Source organism: Rhinichthys klamathensis, unplaced genomic scaffold (genome assembly GCF_029890125.1).
Source record: "Rhinichthys klamathensis goyatoka isolate OS25496 unplaced genomic scaffold, OSU_Roscu_1.1 h1tg000040l_1, whole genome shotgun sequence".
In the NCBI taxonomy this organism is placed as follows: Eukaryota; Metazoa; Chordata; class Actinopteri; order Cypriniformes; family Leuciscidae; genus Rhinichthys; species Rhinichthys klamathensis.
Genome location: NW_026606587.1, coordinates 6,520,224 through 6,548,209, shown reverse-complemented (window position 1 = coordinate 6,548,209; position 27,986 = coordinate 6,520,224). Strand labels below are relative to the sequence as shown.

At 44.1% G+C, this 27,986-nt stretch overlaps 2 protein-coding genes and 1 long non-coding RNA gene across 4 annotated transcripts in view; 2 read left to right on the top strand and 1 right to left on the bottom strand.

Annotated features, from left to right (window-relative positions):
• adam9 (ADAM metallopeptidase domain 9) overlaps nt 1-4,876 on the bottom strand; it is a 53,192-nt gene extending 48,316 nt beyond the window's left edge. The window contains exons 1-2 of one of the 2 annotated variants that reach the window (XM_056246720.1): nt 4,372-4,876; nt 1,567-1,664 (exon numbers count right to left, since the gene is read on the bottom strand). In XM_056246720.1, the coding sequence (XP_056102695.1) occupies nt 1,567-1,664; nt 4,372-4,453 (180 nt within the window). In that variant the 5' untranslated portion in view covers nt 4,454-4,876. The remainder of the gene's footprint in view (nt 1-1,566; nt 1,665-4,371) is intronic. The other variant, XM_056246721.1, reaches the window with a different exon arrangement.
• Nucleotides 1-27,986, top strand: part of LOC130081983 (uncharacterized) — a 75,444-nt gene that overhangs the window by 21,912 nt on the left and 25,546 nt on the right. The window lies entirely within an intron of this gene.
• The window catches only part of LOC130081982 (8-oxo-dGDP phosphatase NUDT18-like), a 29,550-nt gene continuing 6,796 nt past the window's right edge, over nt 5,233-27,986 (top strand). Inside the window, exons 1-3 of the mRNA XM_056246722.1 lie at nt 5,233-5,295; nt 5,800-5,979; nt 13,821-14,034. Of these exons, the coding sequence (XP_056102697.1) occupies nt 5,821-5,979; nt 13,821-14,034 (373 nt within the window). The 5' untranslated portion in view covers nt 5,233-5,295; nt 5,800-5,820. The remainder of the gene's footprint in view (nt 5,296-5,799; nt 5,980-13,820; nt 14,035-27,986) is intronic.

Here is a 27,986-nt window from a genome sequence, read left to right as displayed (position 1 = left end):
AAATGCACACACATGCATACATGTATGCGCTAAAAACTCTGAAATGAAAAGGGTGAATATTTGCATGACACCCTCACAATATGTAAGAGTGTAAGATTGATGGGTGTCATAAAGTGGCGGCTTTACCAACTAAACATGCTAACATTTTATCTGACATTTACAGCTATTTTAGCAGTGATCTGACAAACATGTCTTTGACTCACCTTAAAGTTTAAACCCTGTAATATTATGGAAAGAGATATTTTGAGGAAACAGGACTTTCCACACTCTTTTTCCACTAAGCCATAGAGCTTTTTAAAGTTGGCATGAAAAGGAAGTTGCGATAGACTTTTCTTCTCTATTGTGATGTATATCCAATTAAAACGGCTTCTCGGACAAGAAAAAATACAGTGTGGGATTTTATTTTTATTTTCAAAATTCTTTTGAAATGCAAGGATTTAAAGAGTTACTTTATGGAAAATGCTAAACCACCTCACAAATAGTCACAAACAGCGTCGCTATTCGTTTATTAAAACTAAATTGAAGTGGAAATAAAGCTGAAATATATCAAATATAATATAAATATTAGATTAAAAAACTTTAATGAAAAATATAAATATTGCTGTGGCAACTAACCAAATTAAATTAGGGTATAAATTGAAGTACTAAAGTGATATTATATTACTAAAGCTAAAACCAAAATAAACATAAATTAAAGCTAAATATGTGATATACATCAAAATAGAGAAGAAAAGTCTATCGCTACTTCCGTTTCATGCCGACTTTAAAAAGTGCTATGGCTTAGTGGAAGATTATGAGTGAATATTAACTTAAATTTGACTGTTCGCATAAAGCTTGGACTTGGACAACTTTAATTTTTGTGCTAATCTTCCACTCCTTTTTTGATTCTTTCTAGAAAACAGTTTGGACATTCTGCCAAAGAGCTCTTTTTGTGTTTCAAAATGGAAAAAAGACACATTTTTCATTTCTAACCTTTTTTCTAACCTAATTACCATAATGATTGTTTTGCAGCAAGAAACCTTGATTAACATTATAACTGGAATTCAGGAGGAAAAAAATAAAAAAGTGTAGAAATTGGCACTTTTAAATATTCTTTTACAAATAAAAAAAAGTCATCAAATGACAAAATTCATCATTTCTTTTGTGTTGTGAATGTTCCTGGTTTATAAATTGAGTTACGGATTTCAAGGCTATGCCAGCAAAAATCGGTCTTCTCCCAAACTCATTCTCTTCTTCTCAAACTCATTCTCTCATCTACCAAACTCTGAGTACACTGTTTCTCAATGACACAGAGGTCAGAGGAATATTGAGTGTTTGTTTGTGCCATGCTGGTGGTATGCGTCTCTCAGCGTGGTCTTTTAATAACTACGCCCACGCTGCTGGGCACGTGTGCCTGCCAGATGGTTCCTGTGGCATTGTCTTTGAAGCACCGCTGGTGTAGATGGATATGATATCAAAAAAATGGAAAAAGGAGGCGAGGATGTACAGAGAATGAGAGGGACAAGCTAAAGATACTATCCACACAGTTAATGCAAAGTAACTCTTGTGTTTGGTAAGGTTGTTTACCTTATCTGCACTGTCCTGGTCTCTTCTATGTCTGCTGATGCGTCTCGGTACCGTCACCTCATAAGAAGAGAGCTGAGAGGTCTGCTGAGTTATTGAGCCTATGAACAGAAACAGTCCCGTCACAACACTGTCTACCCATAAGACCAATACACACACAACAAACAAATTATACAATACAGGAAAATTTGCACTGTATAATCAATTCCCATTCATTTCTACAACTATTTTCCAACATTATTCCTCTCATTGCAACAAAATATATTTATATGAAACTACTATTGTGATCATGGGTGATTAGATTGAGTGCAATTGACTGGTTGTAAGTGCAATCAAGTGCTCAGTGTTTTTTTTATGTTGGAGGAAAAAGTGCTGCACGGGCATGAAGAGAGGAAGACCTCAGGAAGGAGAAGCATCCCACCCGCTCCTGAGTCATCAGTCAACAAGTTGGATGAGACTTCCTTTGCTGTTTTCCCAAAAAGGGTAGATAAGACAGAACAATTCATAATGCTTGTGTCCCTTTACTGAACATTCACACAAAATTCTCAGAGAACCATTTATCTTGATCTTCAGGCATTCACCATCATTCTCAGCTCAAAACATGCCCTCAATTTCTCTAATAGCATGTGTGGGAGTCTCTCTGTTTCTATACATGAAACGCTAAAATAAGTGTAAGCGGACACTTTAAATCGACTTACAGTTGACTTATTACACAGAGCTTAAAGGGTCTGATGGCCCACAGCCAATGAAAGAGCATTTCTGGGCCAGTTGACAGAACTGTCATGTGCTATAGCCTATCAGGCCAGTGCTGCACTGTCACTACACCTTCATTTACTGATCATCTACATGCGTTGTTATGCCATGGATGCAAAGATAAGATATTGCCAAAATAAAACTTTGAAAATAATATATATACATTATAGATGTATAATTACCAGTTATTAGCTATAGCAAATTAAACAAAAAAATATATTTTTTGCAAAGAAAATAAAACATTTAACGAACATATATTTATTTTAAAAATGTTAAAAAAAAATATATATATATATAGTAGTATACATGTTAATAAATTGATATATTAAAAATATATTTATTTTTAACACATATTTTACTACATTTTCCTGTTGTCCTAAGTGTAATTTAAGACTTACTTTCAAGTAAAGATACATGTTTTTATTTGACAGTTTATAAAGTTCACTCAACCAGGACAACATCCTTGTCCTAATTCAAATTATGGAAAAGTGTTGGAAAAGATGTTAATCTACTGGATTGTGCAAATTGGCAGTTAAAAGTGGCAGAAATTACTTAAATACTGTACATTTCATATTGATCTTAAAGTAAAAGCCCTTTAGACTCAAAGGCGAGGAGATGCCTATAAATTCAGAATTAACTCAAATATGCTATTATTGAACTGCTTAAGCATGTACACCGGACAGACATGATATTCTTTCTTATCAAAATAAAATATCTCTAGAGGATAGACAATGTACAACATCACTGCAAAACATGAAAGGCTCAAACAAACATAGATTTGTCCTTTAAACAGAGAAACACCAATCTTGTAATGTTATGTGCATGTCTTTTGGAAAGCTAGTGATTTCACTACAAGTAAAACAAATGTAAAAGTAAAAGAATAAAGAGCAGTGCCTGTGATCCAGTGGTCTGTGGCAAGCCTTTTTAACATTTATTCCTACTAACTAGCACCTATTTTTATGTTAATTTTTTTTCTAATTACAAGTAAGTAATCAACAGTCACTAGTAATTTTTTTAATATCACAAGTAACACAAGTATTCATTTTTCACTAAAACATATTCATAGTATTGCTTTGATATACTATTGTATTGTTACTGGTAAAAAAATATATATATTGCCATCAACTTCTGTTGTTCTGTGGTTTACATAATCCCTATTCACTTGTGACCAATTGCTGCTAATAGTGCTATTACATGTTTCCAGTTTTACCAGTAACTATTCATTATTATGTACCAGACAGTAAGCTACTAAGCGATTTTGCGTCATGCCTAGGAAAATAATTAGATGTTTACGTATAATTTGATTGTAACACGTAAACTGCAGAGATTACAGTATTTGTAAAACGTTTAAAAATTATTTAAAATTATTGTTTAATATGACTATATGCAGTCCTACATTTACATTTATAAATGGTTGCCAAGTTTTAGTTTTAATTATTAAAGTTCATATTAAACGTGTTTATGCTTTCAAACAATATCACATATAAAATGTAGGCTACTAGCCATACTGATTATTTTACCGGCATGTCTGTAGAGGGTTGTCAAATTTAAAATTTTACAAACAATATTTTGGAATACACACTGATACTACTGTCCATTAGTACTTGAAAAATTGGAACAGATACTAGTCTAGTATGCATATGAATAGTCGACAGTAAAAGAAGACATAGGGTAACGTTACTAGTTGGAAGTTGGCCACAGATTCTAATAGCAAAAAAAAAAAAAAAAAAAGTTTGTTATCAGGTAACAATAGAAGCAAAGGTAACATGAATACTAGTGACTAAATTAATAGGTGCTAGTCATTTGAATAAGTTCTAGTATAATGAATAGTTTCTCTAGTCTAGTGGATAGTTCTATCTATAGTTCCATATTCTATAGTTTCTAATGGAACTGAAAAAATACTAGTAAATAGAAGTACTTGCTATTTCTCAGAAAGTACTAACATAACAATAGCTACAATTTACTATAGTGGTGCCTATACATTCAAACAGTCAACATTGGTAAGTGTTGTGGACAATGTATGACTCGCAATGGTGTCCGTCGCTGTTCTCTCACCTCCACTGCTGTCGATGAGCGCGTGAAGCATTAACCACATAAAGGCGCTTTTAACAAGACGTGAACAAACTGCATTAACCATGTCTGTAAAGTATCCGTATTCAAATGCCGTTCCGAAGTAACGTCAAATGTTGCCCTCTCTTCCTTATCCAGGCGTTGTCCTCCAAGCAATGGCAATGAGCCCGCTCCACATAACGTTCCCGTGGAGAAAAAATAGATACGGCACAGTTTCAGCTACCTGCTCATTTTGTTACACTTTATCCTCCTCTTATAAGTTTGTTTAACAGTTCGTCACATATCGCTGATCAGGATGTGTTTGTATGTCAGAAAAAGGGTCCCGTTTCAGTTCTCTGTTCGAAATCTTTGGATTAGGCAATTCGCTCGGACTTGCATCTCCAATGAGCCCCGTCTGTAGAGGGCGAAACCGAGCATGCGTCACGAAACGTTTGTCTTTTTAACCCTTTACTCTAACCTGATATGGCAATGCAAACTACTAGAACACTAATTCGTATGAGCTTTTAACTTACTTTCACCCGCCCACAAAAATATCCACTCTTTTGCAACAAAAGAACACTCTTTGTCTGCTATTGTTGCTAACCGTTAAGAATATGAGTTAGGGATAGTCTAAAAAGTACACAACATTTAACTATTTTTCTAACGAAAATAACTGCGACGTTTCTCTCTTTTACAATGACTATTGTTTAAATGCAGTTGAGTGAGGTTGGTCTAATCACTGTCACCAAGGAAGCAAAAAATTACTGAAATATTATTAAACAGAACGAAACTACAAATAATGTAATTTGACTCGGTCCACAGGTAAGTATCGCATATTATCGCGAGAGTTCAAACAAGCAGCCGATGCTTTGAGTCACATAACATCTTAAATAGTATTATTTATCCTTGTTTTATGACGACTGGTATTAGGTTAGTTTAATTGTAGATGGATTTTTAAATGAATATAGAAGTATACGTTAAACATTAATAACAATGCTTAATTAACTTGGAAGACTTAACTTGCTTCACGGTATATTTCTGGTTTGCTAACATTTAACGTTGCGTACAAACATAGGGTGACTTTCATTCCTTTATAGATCATTATCAAATTATAGAAGTATTGTGTTTCGAAAGTTATATTCCAGATAATATAACAAGTAGCCAAAGTATTCTACTGAACAGTTGTTTTTATGATAGCTAACAGTAGAGGTTATGCAGATAATTGTATTTGATTGTGTTTTCTTTAAGCACCAGTATATAAAGTTAGATGGGTTAAAGAAATAGAGAATAACATATTTTTGTGGATTTTTAAAGGTTCTCCAGTGGCATCAGGCTTTGGTTTTTAAGTGTGATGATGCCTAAACATGCTGTCTCCGTAGGCAGCCACTTGATCTGAAACAGAACAATATTAATCATATGCATTATATTGTATAGTGGAATTAAGGCAGCTTCAACATGGACTCAACGGCAAAAATATTGGAGGAAAACTTAGAGAAGATTTTGAAGGGTGAGGGACTTGAGTTGGGAGAGTTTGATTTAGCCCCGGAAGTGAACCCTGTCACACTGAGGAAAAACGTCTGTTACATTGTCAGCGCAGTGATCTTCAACTCAAAGGTAAAGATTGCGTCATTCTTGCATGTCTTTAAAGTTGCCTTCTCTAAGTTGTCCTCTTATTATTACAGTCCGCCCCCTGCCGAACATCACCTAATTAGTTCCACTAATGAGCTGTACAATTTCACTGGGAGCATGAAAAAACAAAAACACTTCAAATGCACTATCCCATTCCAGAGTTATTTCATGCTGCACATATTCACAGTTTTTAAGATATTCATACCATATACAAGCCATGAGAAAGTTTGATATGCTTAATATTTCATTTCATGATTATTATTTTTATTTCAGGTTTTTCCATTTTCAAAAAATTAAAGTATAATATGAATTCTAATTTCATTATATAATTAAATATTATAATAATAATATTCTATTGATTTATATATATATATATATATATATATATATATATATACAGTGAGGAAAATAAGTATTTGAACACCCTGCTATTTTGCAAGTTCTCCCACTTAGCTGGACATTGCCATGGAGGGGTCTGAAATTGTCATCGTAGGTGCATGTCCACTGTGAGAGATAATCTAAAAAAAAAAAAAAAATCCAGAAATCACAATGTATGATTTTTATCTATTTATTTGTATGATACAGCTGCAAATAAGTTTTTGAACACCTGAGAAAATCAATGTTAAAATTTGGTACAGTAGCCTTTGTTTGCAATTACAAAGGTCAAACGTTTCCTGTAGTTTTTTTTACCAGGTTTGCACACACTGCAGGAGGGATTTTGGCCCACTCCTCCACACAGATCTTCTTCTAGATCAGTCAGGTTTCTGGGCTGTCGCTGAGAAACACAGAGTTTGAGCTCCCTCCAAAGATTCTCTATTGGGTTTAGGTCTGGAGACTGGCTAGGCCACGCCAGAACCTTGATATGCTTCTTACAGAGCCACTCCTTGGTTATCCTGGCTGTGTGCTTCGGGTCATTGTCATGTTGGAAGACCCAGCCTCGACCCATCTTCAATGCTCTAACTGAGGGAAGGAGGTTGTTCCCCAAAATCTCACAATACATGGCCCCGGTCATCCTCTCCTTAATACAGTGCAGTCGCCCTGTCCCATGTGCAGAAAAACACCCCCAAAGCATGATGCTACCACCCCCATGCTTCACAGTAGTGATGGTGTTCTTGGGATGGTACTCATCATTCTTCTTCCTCCAAACACGGCGAGTGGAATTATGACCAAAAAGTTCTATTTTGGTCTCATCTGACCACATGACTTTCTCCCATGACTCCTCTGGATCATCCAAATGGTCATTGGCAAACTTAAGACGGGACTTGACATGTGCTGGTTTAAGCAGGGGAACCTTCCGTGCCATGCATGATTTCAAACCATGACGTCTTAGTGTATTACCAACAGTAACCTTGGAAACGGTGGTCCCAGCTCTTTTCAGGTCATTGACCAGCTCCTCCCGTGTAGTTCTGGGCTGATTTCTCACCTTTCTTAGGATCATTGAGACCCCACGAGGTGAGATCTTTCATGGAGCCCCAGTCCGAGGGAGATTGACAGTCATTTTTAGCTTCTTCCATTTTCTAATGATTGCTCCAACAGTGGACCTTTTTTCACCAAGCTGCTTGGCAATTTCCCCGTAGCCCTTTCCAGCCTTGTGGAGGTGTACAATTTTGTCTCTAGTGTCTTTGGACAGTGTAGATCATTGTGATAAATGATCTGTACAGAAGTACAATATAATTTGTGTATTATTAACATGTTACTTTAAATGTGCTGGGCTCTTTAAGAACGTCTGTTCCCCCCCCCCCCCCCCCCCGTGATGCGCATGTACGGAACACACACATACACACAGGGACGTGGGAAGTTGTATACACGGGATCGTGTTGTCAAGTAGAGCTGTTAATAAAAAGCATTGCATTCACAAATGGCAGTTGCTGTGTAATTCATCGGACATGCAACATGGTGTCAGAAGACGATACGGACCTTTCGCCCGTGAGTGAACCAACGGTGTAAGAAGACATAGGCTGAACTGCTCGTTTTCTCACGACCGCGCACGCAGAGAGTGATAATGGCGGACTGTTTTAGAAGACCAGACCCGCTCACTTTTGATGTAAATATCGCCGACAATTGGCGAATTTTTGAGCAAGAGTATGACATTTTCATCGCCGCAGCACACTATGATAAGCCTGCCAGGACAAGGGCATATATCCTCCTCAATCTTGCAGGATCGGAAGCCATTGAACGGGAGCGTTCATTTGTCTATGCAGCGGAGGTGCGTGCACCAGGCGAGGGCGGCGGCGGCGCGATCCTAACTCCCGCGGAATCCAGAGAGGATCCGGAGTGCCTGAAAAGGAAATTTCGTGAAATATGCAACCCACAACAAAATAAAACAATGGAGAGGCACAAGTTTCACTCAAGGAATCAGAAACAAGGTGAGGCTATTGAGGCTTTCATCAGTGATCTCAGGATTAAAGCTAAAAGTTGTCATTTTGGAGAATTGACAGATGAGCTGATCTGTGATCGGATTGTGTGTGGCATCAACAATGAAAGCTTAAGGAAAGTACTGCTAAGAGACAGCGAATTAACTCTGATCAAAGCAATCTCAATTTGTCGCATACATGAAATGACAGAAGAAAATAATAAGACGTTGGCTAGCCTACCTCAGATTGCAACTAACGTTGATGCAATACAGCCATTTTCCAGCAGGTGGCGCCAAAACACAAAACATAAACAAAGAACAGAGCAACAGGATTCAACTATAACTAATTGCAGAAATTGCGGAGGTAATCATGCAGCAAAGAAAGAAAAATGCCCTGCTTTCGGACAACAATGTCATAACTGCAAGAGAATGAATCACTACAAGAAATGTTGCAAAGCACGCAGTCAATTTGGTCAGAAGAAATTTAATCACAGGAAAGCGGTACATGAACTTGAGGTAGACAAACCCCCTGACCATGATGACACCTTTTATGTTGATGGCATTGAATTTGACAAGTGTGTCAACGTTGTTAACCCTTACATGCCAGTGCTGGAGGAGGGATTTGTCACTGTACACATAAACAAAACTCCAATCGAGATGAAAGTTGACACTGGGGCAAGATGTAACGTAATTTCACAAAAGACTTTCGAACAAATTGCCAACAACGAACGGCCAGCAAAACATTCAGAGACACCTAACCTTGTAGCTTATGGTGGAGCTAAAATTGAAACAAAAGGCTTGGTCTCATTGCAGTGTAGCCTAAATGGGCAAAATTATCCACTGTCATTCTTTTTGGTGGATAAAGATGTTCAACCGCTGTTGGGATTCCGTGCATGCCTTGACATGGCGATCGTTACAATCAGCCCAGATGTGGATAATGTCAGTATGGAGGGCAGCACCGGAGATATTCTTACAGAGTACAAGGACTTATTTACTGACCAGCTCGGAGAACTTCCAATTACGTATTCCATGACAGTAGACCCCAGCGTGCAGCCAGTAGTTCGCCCTGCTCATCGCATTCCTCTGGCAATGCAAAGCCGTGTCAAATCAGAACTGGACCGCATGCAGAGCCTTGGCGTCATAACGGCAGTTTCAGAGCCGACGGATTGGGTTTCGTCCATGGTGGTTACACACAAAAAGGACAGGCAAGAAATCAGGTTGTGTATTAACCCAAAAGATCTTAACATGGCTTTAAAAAGACCCCATCACCCTATGCGCAGCGTAGAGGAAGTAGCATCTCAGATGTCAGGAGCAACCGTATTTTCCGTGCTAGACGCAAAGAGCTCTTTCTGGCAGGTACGCCTCGACCACAAGTCCTCCATGATGACAACATTTAGCACTCCATTTGGGCGCTATAGATTTCTCCGTATGCCCTTTGGCATTAACTCCGCAAGCGAGGTGTTCCAGCGCTCAATGGAGCAGCTGTTTTCAGGGTACCCCTGTGCGATTATTGTTGATGACATCATCATCGGAGGTCGCAACCCTGCTGAACATGACATCAACCTGAAAAGGGTTTTGAACAGAGCACGTGAGATCAAACTCAAGCTAAACCCTGTCAAATGCAAATTTCGGCTGGACCAAGTCAGCTATGTGGGCCATATCTTTACAAAAGAAGGCCTAAAAGCGGATCCTTCCAAAACAAAAGCAATTTCTGAGATGCCGGCCCCGAAGGATGTCCTTGCATTACAGCGCTTCCTCGGAATGGTAAATTATCTGGGGAAATTTATCCCAAACTTCAGCGACATTGCTGCGCCCCTCAGAAAGCTGACACACAAAGAGACAGTATGGTGCTGGTACCAGCAACACCAACAAGCATTTGACACCCTCAAGTCATGTTTGTCCACTCCACCTGTATTATCATACTACGACGTGAAGAAGCCAGTTACGTTAACCTGTGATGCTTCCAGCTTCGGGCTGGGTGCTGCATGCATGCAGGAGGGAAAACCAGTTGCGCATGCGTCTCGCACACTCACAGACACGGAGACACGGTATGCGCAGATAGAGAAGGAGCTGCTAGCCGTCGTATTTGCCTGTACAAAGTTCAGGGACTATGTATATGGGAAACCTACACTCGTTGAGACGGACCACCAGCCCCTGGTAACTATTCTGAAAAAACCAATCCACACAGCTCCTGCACGATTACAGAGGATGATGCTCAGGTTACAGTGCTATGACATCACCCTGGTGTACAAGAAGGGTAAGCTCATGTACCTTGCAGACACCCTATCTAGAGCTCCAGACACTCAAGTCCAACCAGACACTGAAAATGACACATTCGAGGTCATGTCTATCAACTACATTTCCACTGCTAGACTGGAGGAACTCAGAAAGCATACGGCGGAGGATGATGTGTTACAGGATCTAAGCACTGTGATTCAACGAGGTTGGCCAATTAAAGAACATGGCGTGTGGGCCACTGTGCGTCCGTACTTTCCCTACAGAGATGAGCTAGCTGTGGAAAACGGAATAGTGATGAAAGGCCACAAAACAGTCATTCCTCGCTCATTGCAGAGAGAATATATCGAAATAGTCCACAGAGGCCACCCAGGGCTGGACGCTACCAAACACAGAGCAAGAGGTATCATTTTCTGGCCAACGATGACGGCTGACATCACGGCAGAACTCCTCTCATGCTCAGTCTGCAACAGCACAAAGCCGCACCAACAAAAAGAACCATTAAGACCATACCCAGTTCCAGACTTGCCTTGGTCCACGGTGGCAACAGATATGTTCGAGTGGCATGGACAAAATTATCTGGTGCTTGTGGACTCATACTCGGGTTGGTATGAGATTGACTTTCTCCGCAACATAACGTCATCAGCTGTAATCATGAAACTAAAGAGGCATTTCTCAGTGCACGGCACACCCCATACACTCATTTCTGATAATGCTAGTCAGTACACGTGTCAGCAATTCATAAACTTTGCCAAACAGTGGGACTTCATTCATGTCACCAGTAGTCCAGAGTACCCACAGTCGAATGGCCTAGCAGAAAGAGCGGTTCGCAGCGCAAAACAGCTGATGGAGAAATCCCACAGAGATGGCACGGACGTGTTTCTTAACCTCCTGAATCTGAGAAACATTCCTCGTGACCCAACATTGGGTTCCCCTGCACAACGCCTGTTGTCAAGACAGACACGGTCAGCCATTCCTGTTAACTCTAGACTGTTGGAGCCAGCCCCAAAATGTACCAAGCAAGTCACTGCACAGCTTCTTGCAAAGAGGATGACCCAAAAGCGATACTTCGATACATCAAGTCATCCTCTGCAGCCATTGGCAGAGGGACAAGTTGTTAGAATGCAAACGCCAAAAGGATATGAGCGCCTTGGCACGGTAAAAGAGGTGAACAAGGAGCCTCGCTCATACACCATCCAATGCAATGGGAGAACATACAGGAGGAACCGACGCCACATCCTTCCTGTAGCAGAGCCCCCCCCCATCACAGCTCACCCCAGAGAACATTGACTTTCAAAGCACCACTACCCATACAGAGGACTTTGTTCCCCATATACCGGACTCACCACAAACACACCTCCCACAACCAGAATCCACACCTACTAAGTTGACAAAGAACACAGTACAGTCTCCCACCAAGGTCAATAATGCACCTTACATAACGCGTTCAGGTCGCATTTGCAAGCCGAATCCAAGGTACCAACAAAGGGAGAATCAGTGACACTCGCTCTGGTTCTTATTCAGAGTGCCGGATAAATGTGTTGAGTATGGCCATTTCCATATTGTCAGCATCATTCTTTATTATGTGTTTTTCTCTGTGCATATAGAGATCATATTTTGATCTGCATCTGTTGATTTGCATTTGTACAGTTGTTCACTGCAAAGGTTACATTGTTACAAGGGTCATTCATGTTCTTGGATGTTTGATTAAGTTAATTTCATACTACAGTATTGATCGTTGTTAAGTATGTTTATTCTCTTTCTACGATTGGTAGTTTCAGCTAAAGGAAAGGGATGTAGATCATTGTGATAAATGATCTGTACAGAAGTACAATATAATTTGTGTATTATTAACATGTTACTTTAAATGTGCTGGGCTCTTTAAGAACGTCTGTTCCCCTCCCCCCCCCGTGATGCGCATGTACGGAACACACACATACACACAGGGACGTGGGAAGTTGTATACACGGGATCGTGTTGTCAAGTAGAGCTGTTAATAAAAAGCATTGCATTCACAAATGGCAGTTGCTGTGTAATTCATCGGACATGCAACAGACAGCTCTTTGGTCTTGGCCATGTTAGTAGTTGGATTCTTACTGATTGAATGGGGTGGACAGGTGTCTTTATGCAGCTAACGACCTCAAACAGGTGCATCTAATTTAGGATAATAAATGGAGTGGAGGTGGACATTTTAAAGACAGACTAACAGGTCTTTGAGGGTCAGAATTCTAGCTGATAGACAGGTGTTCAAATACTTATTTGCAGCTGTATCATACAAATAAATAGTTAAAAAATCATATATTGTGATTTCTGGATATTTTTTTTTTGATTATGTCTCTCACAGTGGACATGCACCTACGATGACAATTTCAGACCCCTCCATGATTTCTAAGCGGGAGAACTTGCAAAATAGCAGGGTGTTCAAATACTTATTTTCCTCACTGTATATATAGCCTATAGGGGACACTTCAATATTTTTTTAAACTACTTATGGTGAACACAAAAGAAGATGTTTTGAAGAATGTCGGTAACCAAACAGTTGATGGGCCCCATTGACTTCCATAGTAGGAAAAAAAAATACTATGGAAGTCAATGGGGTCAATCAACTGTTTGGTTACCGACATTCTTCAAAACATCTTCTTTTGTGTTCAGCAGAAGAAAGAAATTCATACAGGTTTGAAACAACTTGAGGGTGAGTAAATGATGACAGTTGAGCTGAACAGATGACTGTTAGTTGAGCCACTGGCACACATTAGCCCACAACTTAAATTTTGGGAAATATACTTTATTTAATAATTCATGGCTAATCTTTAACCTAAAATGTAGATGTTTTATATAATGGCAATTCACCAGCATGTACAGTATGACACATATTTTTAGAAGTAGATTTTGAAGTAGTTTGCTTTTACGTTGTAAAAAAAAACTTACTTTGACATGCCAAAACAGTTTTGTTGCATAAAATTTGCTAAATATTTCAGTAACACTTCAACAGTGTCATTGTTACACGTTACATGTAGTTATTATAGTAATAACTATAAATTATGCATAATTACATTCCCTAAACCAAACACTAGTCCCTACTCTAACCTCATAGTAAGTACATGTAGTTAATTAATATCACTCAGTACTTCAATGTATAACTACACTCTAAAGTGTACACTAATTCCACTACCCATGATTAATGTCAACTTCTTCAAACATAAAAGTTTTGCATGTGTGTTTGCTTGTGTTTATACAGGAGGAGGTGTTACTTGTTCAGGAGGCAAAGAGAGATTGTTATGGCAGATGGTACCTCCCTGCAGGTCGTATGGAAGAGCGTGAAAGCATTGTAGAGGCACTGCAGAGGGAGGTCAAAGAGGAGGCAGGAATAGACTGCCAGCCAATCACACTGCTGCTGGTTCAAGAACAAGGGCCACAGTGGGTTCGCTTCACCTTCCTCGCTGAGGAAACAGGTTAGATTGAATGATTGATTTTCAGGGCTGCACGTTATATATCGAAATGAAGTTAATATATCACAATATGGCACAATATGTGCAGTTGTCAAATCGCCCAGGCTGCAATTACATAAATGTAATTAAATAATTTAAATTATTATGAATTAAATAAATGACCTCATATTATAGTTAGATATTATAGACTCAGCAAAAAAGAAAAATCCCTTTTTCACGATACAGTAATTTAAAGGTACCCTACTGAATGTAAATTTAAAAATGAGTCAATACATCTTCAATCCTTCTTCCAAAACTTGTTTTTGTTTTACCCTCATTTACTATGTTAAGCCTATTATAAGTGTTAATATTTTAGACATGTCAGGGTGTTTTTTGTGGGAAATTGTGTACACGCGTCACTCACCCGTGTGTGTCTCATCATATCCCTAAATAGAGAAAAGTTGCTACTTTGGTGTGCGAGTGGCATAGGTTAGCTAGAAAAGTTTACATGGAGCATGCTAAATCTCGACCTCTGGGAATCACCTGTTTTAAAAAATCATTGAACAGGGGAGAGTCTACTGGCAAAAAGAGAATGCGTCAGAGTTCGTAATAAAACAAGAAGGGTTGAGCCTGGTTAGTACCTGGATGGGAGACCTCTTGGGAAAACTAGGTTGCTGCTGGAGGAGGTGTTAGTGAGGCCAGTAGGGGGTGCTCACCCGGTGGTCTGTGTGGGTCTTAACGCCCAGTATAGCTATGGGGACACTATACTGTAACAAGCACCGTCTTTCGGATGAGACGTTAAACCGAGGTTCCGACTCTCTGTGGTCATTCAAAATCCCAGGATGTTCTTCGAAAAAAGAGTAGGGCTGTAACCCCGGCATCCTGGCCAAATTTTGCCCATTGGCCTCTGTCCATCATCATGGCCTCCTAATCATTCATATATACTGATTGGTTTCATCCCTCTGGCTGCGTTAGAAACCACATACTGAGTAGGTACCTAATTTCAATAAGTACTTACTTAATGAGCGCTAAAAGTATAGGTACTATATAGCCTGAAAGCATGAAGTATGAATGCGAGCCGGACATAATCCGCCATGTTGACGTTATCACAAGCGCAACAACTTAAAACATATGAGCGACAGGTTTAATTCATCTGTCTGTAAATATCTTGATATTAATGAAACTTACTAATTTTGTGGTCTTGTTGAAGAAACAGCTGCCAATTTATTTTGTGATTGTAGTATAGTATTTTGGCTTGATTTTAAGTCTTATATTTTTTTTATATTTTCTTAATATTTTATATTTTTCTTATACAGTTTTATCCTTAAAGGTATTATTTTTTATTTCGGAAACCCAAAATTGTTATCTCTTGAATACGTTCATTTCTTTATTTTATATGCAAAAAAATTCATCCACAAGCAAGTGGCTTAAATCTCCTTTATGTTTTCCACTCTCTTGTTTCATCCCTCAGGCTTATAAATAACAAAAAAAAAGTTTTTTTTTATGCATTATGATGAATTTTTCAAAGATATATCTAATACTATGATGTACGCAAAACAATGATATTTATGTTTTTATTTTTTGTCATTATGATTGTTCATTGTTAAAGGTACAACAATTGTGTCTTTCCCTGATCTTTATTTATAAGTATTTAATTATACACTCACCGGCCACTTTATTAGGTACCCCATGCTAGTAACGGGTTGGACCCCCTTTTGCCTTCAGAACTGCCTCAATTCTTCGTGGCATAGATTCAACAAGGTGCTGGAAGCATTCCTCAGGGAGTTTGGTCCATATTGACATGATGGCATCACACAGTTGCCGCAGATTTGTCGGCTGCACATCCATGATGCGAATCTCCCGTTCCACCACATCCCAAAGATGCTCTATTGGGTTGAGATCTGGTGACTGTGGAGGCCATTTTAGTACAGTGAACTCATTGTCATGTTCAAGAAACCAATTTGAAATGATTAGAGCTTTGTGACATGGTGGAAGTAGCCATCAGAGGATGGGTACATGGTGGCCATAAAGGGATGGACATGGTCAGAAACAATGCTCAGGTAGGCCGTGGCATTTAAACGATGCCCAATTGGCACTAAGGGGCCTAAAGTGTGCCAGGAAAACATCCCCCACACCATTACACCACCACCACCAGCCTGCACAGTGGTAACAAGGCATGATGGTTCCATGTTCTCATTCTGTTTACGCCAAATTCTGACTCTAACATCTGAATGTCTCAACAGAAATCGAGATTCATCAGACCAGGCAACATTTTTCCAGTCTTCAACTGTTCAATTTTGGTGAGCTCTTGCAAATTGTAGCCTCTTTTTCCTATTTGTAGTGGAGATGAGTGGTACCCGGTGGAGTCTTCTACTGTTGTAGCCCATCCGCCTCAAGGTTGTGCGTGTTGTGGCTTCACAAATGCTTTGCTGCATACCTCGGTTGTAACGAGTGGTTATTTCAGTCACTGTTGCCCTTCTATCAGCTCGAACCAGTCTGGCCATTCTCCTCTGACCTCTGGCATCAACAAGGCATTTCCGCCCACAGAACTGCCGCTCACTGGATGTTTTTTCTTTTTCGGACCATTCTCTGTAAACCCTAGAGATGGTTGTGCGTGAAAATCCCAGTAGATTAGCAGTTTCTGAAATACTCAGACCAGCCCTTCTGGCACCAACAATCATGCCACGTTCAAAGTGACTCAAATCACCTTTCTTCCCCATACTGATGCTCGGTTTGAACTGCAGGAGATTGTCTTGACCATGTCTACATGCCTAAATGCAGTGAGTTGCCGCCATGTGATTGGCTGCTTAGAAATTAAGTGTTAACGAGCAGTTGGACAGGTGTACCTAATAAAGTGGCCGGTGAGTGTAAGTTCTGCAATAAAAAGAAGATATGAACGACAGGTCAGGTGAAGTCAAGTCATCTTCATTTATATAGCGCTTTTAACAATGTAGATTGTTCCAAAGCGGCTTTACAGTGATACTAGGAAATTAAAGTAACAGATTGTTTTGGCTTTATGGCAGCTCTAGAATGAAGTTATTTTCCAGTTAAAGTTAGATTGAAGTTTTGAAGTTTTGATTGATTCACTTCCGTCGCAACGATCATTAGTTATTAACTTAGTTATTAGCTAACACGACACCGTTTTAACAGAAAACTCTTAAGTTCTCTCTACGCAAACTTTAAAAACGCGAACCTGTGAGAACGCTGATGGCGTGCACATGCGTATTAGGAGTTCATTCTATAGGTATGCGCGTTTGAATATATGTGCGCAGGCATGTAGTCCTTCCCTTTAAAAACAACCCTCAACAAACTACTTGTCTGGCCTTAAAATTTATAATACAGAATTTTATCGCTTCGGTGCCACGTGAACCGGAATTATCCCGAAAACGATTATCTGTACAGAGGTAAAGGGAAGGAGGCCTTCACAGGAAGGGACTAGTTGACACTTCAGGACTGTGTTGTCGTCGCGTCCAGACGCAGGTCCTTCATCAGATCTGGATACGGCCTGGATCCGGCGGATTGCGGTAAACCTCGGGATAAACAAAGACACTAAAGTTAGCGTAGATGCCATTCTTCTTATGATGTAACGAGTACATCAGGATTTAAGGGAAGTGTTCCCAGTTCCGGCTGACCTAATCTATGCAGCCTAACATTGAATTATAGAAGTCTATAATGTGTTATGTGTATGCTAGGTCAAAGAGATGTGTTTTTAGTCTAGCTTTGAACTGACAGAGTGTGTCTCTTTCCCGGACAATGTTAGGAAGACTGTTCCAGAGTTTTGGTGCTAAATAGGAAAAGGATCTACCGCCTGCAGTCGATTTTGATATTCTAGGTATTATCAACAGGCCGGAATTTTGAGATCGCAATAGACGTGACAGACTTTAATGCGCTAAGAGCTCGCTCAAGTACTGGGGAGCTAAACCATTTAGTGCTTTGTAAGTAATCAGCAATATTTTAAAATTTATACAATGTTTAATAGGGAGCCAATGCAGTGTTGACAGAACCGGGCTAATATGGTCCTACGTCCTGGTTCTGGTAAGAACTCGAGCTGCTGCGTTTATTAAGCGTGCAGGGCAACCACCCAGTAGACCACAATAATCTAGCCTTGATGTCATGAACGCATGAACTAACTGTTCCGCATTTGTCAATGAGAGCATATGACGTAATTTAGATATATTTTTAAGATGGAAAAATGCGGTTTTACAGTGTAACGAGGTTCAGTTGTTATGGGAAGAAGGAGTCGGGAACCGGCGAACATTCAACTAGTTTAATAAATAAATAAACAAATACAAAAATGAAAGTATAAGCCAGCAGCCCCTCACGGACGACTGCTGGCCACACAAAACAGAAACAAAACACAACATAAAATCAGGCCTGTTCCTCTCTCCATCTCGACTGTCGTCGCTCCTCCTTTTATGCTTCCGCTCCTCCGTGAGAGATACGAGACCGGTGCGTCGCGCAGGTGTCGCTCATCAGTAATCACGCCACCGGCCTCGCGCAGCTCTCTCACGGCCCTCGGCCTCGTCCTGCTCGCCACATACAGATACTATTCACATGACTTTCAAATGAAAGACTGCTATCAAAGAGCAGGTTCCTAACTGACGACGAAGACTTGACAGAGCAGCCATCAAGTGTTAGACCGTATGGTAGGTTATTACGTGTGGAAGTTTTTTGTCCAATAATTAGAATCTCTGTTTCTCTTACGAGAGGTTCTCTCGTATTGCGTAAGCTAGCTTACGCTACGGGAAAGATTCATCTTTTCTGAGAAATTGAAGCCAAAAATTATCCTATAATTTTGTATCTATTGTCAACGCAGTTCAGCTGCAGCAGAGCATGAGCAGGCTAGCTAGCAGCTCATTGGCTCGCTCACAGGGAACTGCTTAAGCCTATGAGGAGACACGAATGAACTCTCGGCCAATGAGAGTCTGACCTGCTCTCATTGCGTCAGAGCCCGCCGAAACGGGCGTGGCCAGAGAGTATAAATTCGCCTCTCAGGCTGTAAATTCTGATTTTCATCTCTTCAGCGAGGCTACACGCATCTGCTGATCCTGAGAGAAGCCGCCGTCGTGGAAAAGGCACCTTCTAGCGAGCATCTGGGAGTCTGAGGAAGCCGGCCGTCTTCGCCACCTTCAGCCGTCCTGCAAGCTAGCGCCATCCGACGGATTCATATCCTTTACCAAAAGCTTCTTGTTTTGTGTGGGTGTATCTAAAAGAGCCGAGCGTCTTTGTAAAGATGTCTCGTTTTTCCTCCTGCGGTTCTTGCCGCGCTCCCCTCGAGACTGGAGACCGCCACGTCATCTGCGCTCTCTGCCTCGGATTGGAGCACGCCGAGCTCGCCCTCGCCGATGGCGGCTGCGATCTCTGCGAATGGGCTTCTGTTGTCGACCCTGCGGGCTCGACTCGAAGCGTTACGCCGCCTCCCCCTCTCACCGCCTACGAGCGCTGAATGGGGGACGAGCCGCTTACAGCTGTGCCAACCACGGCTAGCTTTCTTTACTTTACAAGAGAGCTAGCCCGGCCCCATGCATACGCGTCACCGGCAAGTGGGTTTATAGTGCGTTAGTTCCGTCGAGGCCGAACTAGTCGCTGCTATCACGCCCTCTTATCTGCTCGCGCTATTAAGCCTGTGTCTTCCCCCCTAGCTCAGTGGTGGAACACAAAGCTTTTCGCGCCAGAGACCCGTGTTCGATTCCGGCTCTCGCAGATAACTTTTTTATGCAGCTCTGAGCTCTCGGCTAGCTTTCTTACGTTACAGAAAGCGGCCGCGCTCTCCCGCCTGCATATAACGCCGCTACATAAAGCGTTTATAGTGTATCAGTTCCGCTGAGGCCGAACCTGTTTCTGCTATCACGCCCTCTTATCTGCCCGCGCTGTTATGTGTGTGTCTTTACCCCTGGCTCAGTGGTGGAACACAAAGCTTTTCGCGCCAGAGATCCGTGTTCGATTCCGGCTCTCGCAGATAATCTTTATGCAGCTCTGAGCTCGCGCCCAGCTCTCTTACGTGATAGAAAGCGGCCGCGCTCTCCCGCGCTCATGAGAAACGTTCTCATTTCCGAGCATAAAGCTGGACAAATGGGTTATAGTGTGTTAGTTCCACCGAGGCGAACCTGTTACTGCTATCACGCCCTCTTATCTGCTCGCGCTACTGTGCTTGTGTCATTACCCCTGTGGCTCAGTGGTGTATCACGCAGCTTTTCGCGCCAGAGACCCGCGTTCGATTCCGGCTCTCGCAGATAATTTTTATGCCGTCACAAGTCCAGCCTCTGCAGGCTAAAAATAGTCTCGTGCCCGCTTGCAGCGCTCACGTTTCTAACACGCACTTGCACGCGACGCGCGTCACAAGTGCAGCCGATTTCAGGCTATATATATATCCCGCTGCAGGCCGCTCACGTGACCAACCTCAGCTGAGAAAAGGACGGCTATTTCTCACCAGGGCTGAACCGCCATCAAGGTTTCGCCCTCTGTCAGTCCCCGTCCACACGGCTACTGCAGCAGTGTACACCGCCATCAACAAGCCGGTCTCTTTTCCCGCTTGCATGTGCACAAACGCCGTTTTTTTTCTCACAAACCCAGAGAAATCAAAAAAAAAAAGTGCATAAAAGCCTCTTGTGTAGAAAATGTGCCCACAACACTGTGTTCACTCATACACAAAACACTGCATGTGCACAAACACCGTTTTCACGGCGACCCAGAGATATCTCAAAAAGAGCATAAAAACCTATTGTGTAGAAAATGTGCCCACAACACTGTGTTCACTCATACACAAAGCACTGCATGTGCACAAACACCGTTGTCACGGCGACCCAGAGATATCTCAAAAAGAGCATAAAAGCCTCACGTGTAGAAAATGTGCCCACAACACTGTGTTCACTCATACACAAAAGCATTTCAGTTCCTGTGTGTCTCACAGAGCCCACTCTCATAAAGCGGTTCCAACCCGCTCGAGTTTCAGAGTGCATAAGCGCGCCCACGAGCCCGTGTGCGCGTCCCACCTCTGCTCACTCTGTTACACGGCCCTTAAACTCCTCTCTGAGTGTAAGTCCCGCTGTCATAAACGCTATGAGCGCGCCCGCGCGGCCCGCTGTGTGCAGCAACGGGGACCATGTAGCCATTCACCCTTTAGCGTTACGCTTCAAAGCGTGGGAAGCTATTCCGGGAATTTCCCAGTGGGTGCTAAACACAATAAGGCTAGGCTATCGCTTACAGTTCCACCGCCGCCCTCCAGGTTTCCGAGCGCGGCTAGAAACTATTGTGAACCCAGAAGCAGTGACTCTGCTCCGTTCAGAGATAGCAAAACTATTGTGCAAAAGGGCTATAGAGAGAGTTCCTCTATCTATGAGCGAGTCGGGGTTTTACGGCCGTTATTTTCTGGTTCCAAAGAAAGACGGCGGCCTCAGACCAATCTTAGACCTCAGATTTCTGAACAAAGTTCTCATGAAGAGAGCGTTCAAAATGCTCACTATCAGAAAACTCCTCGCGCATGTGCGCCAGGGGGACTGGTTCATTTCACTAGATCTGAAAGATGCCTACTTTCAGATTCAGATAAATCCCCTTCACAGGCCATTCGTACGTTTCGCCTTCGAAGGCCAGGTTTATCAATACACCGTCCTCCCGTTCGGCCTATCCCTAGCACCCCGCACGTTTACGAGGTGCATGGATGCGGCGCTCGGCCCCCTGCGGAGTTAGGGGCTGCGAATACTGAACTATTTGGACGACTGGCTGATTTTGGCACAATCACAGAGGGAGCTACTGTCTCATCGTACAGTTCTCCTCGACCATCTGAAAAGTTTGGGCCTCTCTGTCAACTGGACAAAGAGCGCACTTCAACCCAGTCAGACTATCTCCTTCTTGGGTATAGAGCTAGACTCGGTCTCAATGACGGCTCGTCTGTCTACACAGCGCGCGCGCCGTGTGCAGCGTCTCGCCGCATCTTTTCAGATGAACAGACTCACACCTCTGAAAACTTTTCAGAAGGCGCTGGGTTACATGGCCTCAGCCTCCGCAGTGCTCCAGCTGGGGTTACTGCGCATGCGCCCGCTTCAGTTCTGGTTGAAGAGCCGTGTGTCTCACCGCGCGTGGACCACGGGCCGCCAGCTGATAAAGGTAACGCAGACCTGTATCACAGCTCTGCAGCCATGGACCATGACAGAATGGTTTCAGCGGGGCGTTTCCATGGGGACCTTTTCTCGCCGAAAAGTCATTTCGACAGACGCATCCAACATGGGTTGGGGTGCGGTCTGCGAGGGCTCACCGGCCTTCGGCCCCTGGTCAGCTCAGGAGAGTCTCCTCCACATAAACTGTTTGGAGATGCTGGCGGTCGAGAACGCGCTCACGCGCTTTATGCCGCGCATTCACGGTCACCATGTGCTGATCCGTTCGGACAATATGGCTGTGGTCTCCTATCTAAACCGTCAGGGCGGAGTCAGATCCAGAATTCTCTTCCGGCTGACAGAACGCATCCTAGTTTGGTCCCAGTGTCACCTGCTCTCGCTCAGAGCGACGCACGTGCTGGGCCATCTGAACGACGGTCCAGACAGTCTGTCCAGGAACCCCATTCCCCCTGGCGAATGGTCCCTGCACACTCTTACAGTCCAAAAGCTGTGGCGAATATTCGGCAGAGCAGAGGTGGACCTCTTCGCCTCAGAAGAAAACACCCACTGCCCAATATTTTTCTCAAAACGCGAGGACGCGCTAGCCCAGACCTGGCCCAGCCGCCCGCTTCATGCATTCCCTCCGGTGTCTCTGCTACCACAGGTGCTTCAGAGAATCAGGGAAACACGCCACTCGGTGCTCCTCATAGCCCCGCGTTGGGAAGGTCAGACTTGGTTTCCGGAGCTCGCTCAGCTGTCACAGACAGCCCCGTGGCCCATTCCAGTCAGAACAGATCTCCTCTCCCAAGCTCGCGGCACGATCTGGCATCCCCACCCAGAGCGCTGGGCGCTTCATGCGTGGGTGATCAACGACTACCCGTTGCTTTGCCAGAAGGAGTGTTAAACACGATCATGCAGGCTAGAGCGGCTTCTACTAGAAGGCTCTATGCGTCTAAATGGTCTGTGTTCTCTAAGTGGTGCACCGACAGAAACTTGGACCCACGGTCATGCGAGGTTCCTTCCTTGCTAGTTTTTCTCCAAGAGATGCTGGATAAGGGCAGGTCCCCTTCCACTCTCAAGGTGTATGTGGCAGCCGTCGCAGCGTTCGCTGAACCCCGGCGCGGCCAGTCACTGGGCAAAGATGGCTTAGTCATCCGCTTCCTCAGGGGAGCTAGAAGGATGAACCCCTCACGCCCCCCGTCGGTGCCGATTTGGGACCTTTCCATAGTTCTCGAAGCTATGAAAGCCCCCCCCATTCGAACCGTTAAACACCGTGGAGCTCAAATACCTTTCGCTCAAGACTATCTTCCTGCTCGCGCTCGCGTCAGTGAAGCGTGTGGGGGACCTTCACGCGCTGTCCAGCAGCGCTTCCTGTCTGGAGTTTGGGCCCAATGACTCCTTAGTCGTTCTCAAACCTAGACATGGTTATGTCCCAAAAGCGATTGGTACCCCATTCAGGGCACAAGTTATTTCTCTATCAGCTCTGCCTGCATCCGATAGCGAATCTGACTCTAATCTCCTGTGTCCGGTCAGGGCCCTGAGATTCACCGTCCTCCCGTTCGGCCTATCCCTAGCACCCCGCACGTTTACGAGGTGCATGGATGCGGCGCTCGCCCCCCTGCGGAGTCAGGGGCTGCGAATACTGAACTGTTTGGACGACTGGCTGATTTTGGCACAATCACAGAGGGAGCTACTGTCTCATCGTACAGTTCTCCTCGACCATCTGAAAAGTTTGGGCCTCTCTGTCAACTGGACAAAGAGCGCACTTCAACCCAGTCAGACTATCTCCTTCTTGGGTATAGAGCTAGACTCGGTCTCAATGACGGCTCGTCTGTCTACACAGCGCGCGCGCCGTGTGCAGCGTCTCGCCGCATCTTTTCAGATGAACAGACTCACACCTCTGAAAACTTTTCAGAAGGCGCTGGGTTACATGGCCTCAGCCTCCGCAGTGCTCCAGCTGGGGTTACTGCGCATGCGCCCGCTTCAGTTCTGGTTGAAGAGCCGTGTGTCTCACCGCGCGTGGACCACGGGCCGCCAGCTGATAAAGGTAACGCAGACCTGTATCACAGCTCTGCAGCCATGGACCATGACAGAATGGTTTCAGCGGGGCGTTTCCATGGGGACCTTTTCTCGCCGAAAAGTCATTTCGACAGACGCATCCAACATGGGTTGGGGTGCGGTCTGCGAGGGCTCACCGGCCTTCGGCCCCTGGTCAGCTCAGGAGAGTCTCCTCCACATAAACTGTTTGGAGATGCTGGCGGTCGAGAACGCGCTCACGCGCTTTATGCCGCGCATTCACGGTCACCATGTGCTGATCCGTTCGGACAATATGGCTGTGGTCTCCTATCTAAACCGTCAGCGCGGAGTCAGATCCAGAATTCTCTTCCGGCTGACAGAACGCATCCTAGTTTGGTCCCAGTGTCACCTGCTCTCGCTCAGAGCGACGCACGTGCTGGGCCATCTGAACGACGGTCCAGACAGTCTGTCCAGGAACCCCATTCCCCCTGGCGAATGGTCCCTGCACACTCTTACAGTCCAAAAGCTGTGGCGAATATTCGGCAGAGCAGAGGTGGACCTCTTCGCCTCAGAAGAAAACACCCACTGCCCAATATTTTTCTCAAAACGCGAGGACGCGCTAGCCCAGACCTGGCCCAGCCGCCCGCTTCATGCATTCCCTCCGGTGTCTCTGCTACCACAGGTGCTTCAGAGAATCAGGGAAACACGCCACTCGGTGCTCCTTATAGCCCCGCGTTGGGAAGGTCAGACTTGGTTTCCGGAGCTCGCTCAGCTGTCACAGACAGCCCCGTGGCCCATTCCAGTCAGAACAGATCTCCTCTCCCAAGCTCGCGGCACGATCTGGCATCCCCACCCAGAGCGCTGGGCGCTTCATGCGTGGGTGATCAACGACTACCCGTTGCTTTGCCAGAAGGAGTGTTAAACACGATCATGCAGGCTAGAGCGGCTTCTACTAGAAGGCTCTATGCGTCTAAATGGTCTGTGTTCTCTAAGTGGTGCACCGACAGAAACTTGGACCCACGGTCATGCGAGGTTCCTTCCTTGCTAGTTTTTCTCCAAGAGATGCTGGATAAGGGCAGGTCCCCTTCCACTCTCAAGGTGTATGTGGCAGCCGTCGCAGCGTTCGCTGAACCCCGGCGCGGCCAGTCACTGGGCAAAGATGGCTTAGTCATCCGCTTCCTCAGGGGAGCTAGAAGGATGAACCCCTCACGCCCCCCGTCGGTGCCGATTTGGGACCTTTCCATAGTTCTCGAAGCTATGAAAGCCCCCCCCATTCGAACCGTTAAACACCGTGGAGCTCAAATACCTTTCGCTCAAGACTATCTTCCTGCTCGCGCTCGCGTCAGTGAAGCGTGTGGGGGACCTTCACGCGCTGTCCAGCAGCGCTTCCTGTCTGGAGTTTGGGCCCAATGACTCCTTAGTCGTTCTCAAACCTAGACATGGTTATGTCCCAAAAGCGATTGGTACCCCATTCAGGGCACAAGTTATTTCTCTATCGGCTCTGCCTGCATCCGATAGCGAATCTGACTCTAATCTCCTGTGTCCGGTCAGGGCCCTGAGATTCACCGTCCTCCCGTTCGGCCTATCCCTAGCACCCCGCACGTTTACGAGGTGCATGGATGCGGCGCTCGCCCCCCTGCGGAGTCAGGGGCTGCGAATACTGAACTGTTTGGACGACTGGCTGATTTTGGCACAATCACAGAGGGAGCTACTGTCTCATCGTACAGTTCTCCTCGACCATCTGAAAAGTTTGGGCCTCTCTGTCAACTGGACAAAGAGCGCACTTCAACCCAGTCAGACTATCTCCTTCTTGGGTATAGAGCTAGACTCGGTCTCAATGACGGCTCGTCTGTCTACACAGCGCGCGCGCCGTGTGCAGCGTCTCGCCGCATCTTTTCAGATGAACAGACTCACACCTCTGAAAACTTTTCAGAAGGCGCTGGGTTACATGGCCTCAGCCTCCGCAGTGCTCCAGCTGGGGTTACTGCGCATGCGCCCGCTTCAGTTCTGGTTGAAGAGCCGTGTGTCTCACCGCGCGTGGACCACGGGCCGCCAGTTATTTCTCTATCGGCTCTGAGATGGCACAAGTTATTTCTCTATCGGCTCTGCCTGTATCCGATAGCGAATCTGACTCTAATCTCCTGTGTCCGGTCAGGGCCCTGAGATTATACTTTACTCGCACTGCTCCGGTCAGACGAGCTGAGCAGCTTTTTGTTTCGTTCGGTGGGCGCACCAAGGGGTTGGCCGCCTCGAAACAGACTCTGTCCAGATGGATAGTTGATGCCATTGCAGCCGCATACGCGTCAAAAGACCTGCCATGCCCTCTGGGCATCAGGGCCCATTCCACTAGAGGCATGGCCTCATCGTGGGCTTGGTCCAGCGGAATTTCCATTCATGATATTTGTGTGGCAGCGGGATGGGCTTCCCCCTCCACCTTTATCAGATTTTACAATCTGGAAGTTCCCGCCTTGCAGGCTAAACTACTAGCAGTCTAGTATGTTACAGCTCTTCTGGTTGAGCTGCATTATAGGGAGTTATTCACGCAGACCGGTCTCGTTCTGTCCCTCCTTATCATGTGCTTATGTACTTCACAAATCCCCTGCCCGCTCCGCTGGCCTTTGTCACATGTACATATTTTATTCCCACTCATAAGGGTTCCCCGGGGTCCCCCCTGGGACTCATAGTGGATGCTTAGCACGCACGGCGTTGACCAGGTGTTCCCGTAGCGTAAGCTAGCTTACGCAATACGAGAGAACCTCTCGTAAGAGAACGAATCGGTTACCTAACGTAACCTCGGTTCTCTCTAGATGAGGGAACGAGTATTGCGTTCCTGGCCGTGCTTGTGCTACTAGCGTTCTCGCTTCATTCTATGAAAACCAGAATTTACAGCCTGAAAGGCGAATTTATACTCTCTGGCCACGCCCGTTTCGGCGGGCTCTGACGCAATGAGAGCAGGTCAGACTCTCATTGGCCGAGAGTTCATTCGTGTCTCCTCATAGGCTTAAGCAGTTCCCTGTGAGCGAGCCAATGAGCTGCTAGCTAGCCTGCTCATGCTCTGCTGCAGCTGAACTGCGTTGACAATAGATACAAAATTATAGGATAATTTTTGGCTTCAATTTCTCAGAAAAGATGAATCTTTCCCGTAGCGTAAGCTAGCTTACGCAATACTCGTTCCCTCATCTAGAGAGAACCGAGGTTACGTTAGGTAACCGATTCGTTTTTCAGAATTAAGTAGTAGGAAATTACTAGTCATCCAATTTTTTATATCAGCTATGCATTCCGTTAATTTTGTGAATTGGTAAGTTTTGTCAGGGCGTGAAGAAATATAGAGCTGCGTATCATCAGCATAACAGTGAAAATTAATGCCATGCTTCCTAATGATATCTCCTAAGTGTAGCATGTACAGAGTGAACAGCAACGGTCCTAGTACTGAGCCTTGTGGTACGCCATACTGAACTTGTGGTCGATAAGACATCTCTTAATTTACTACAAACTGATAACGGTTAGATAAGTTTGATTTAACCATGCTAATGCAATTCCACTAATTCCAACATGAATTTCGAGTCTGTTTAAAAGAATGGTGTGGTCGATGTTATCAAATGCAGCACTAAGATCGAGTAACACTAATAGAGAGATACAACCACGATCGGATGATAAGAGCAAATAATTTGTGACTCTAATGAGAGCTGTCTCAGTACTATGGTACGGTCTAAATCCTGATCCTCGCAGATATCATTTCTTTCTAAAAAGGAACATAGTTGTGAAGATACTGCCTTTCCTAGTATCTTTGACAGACAAGGTAGACTCGAGATCGGCCTGTAATTGACTAATTCTGTAGGATCAAGTTGTGGTTTTTTAACAAGCGGTTTA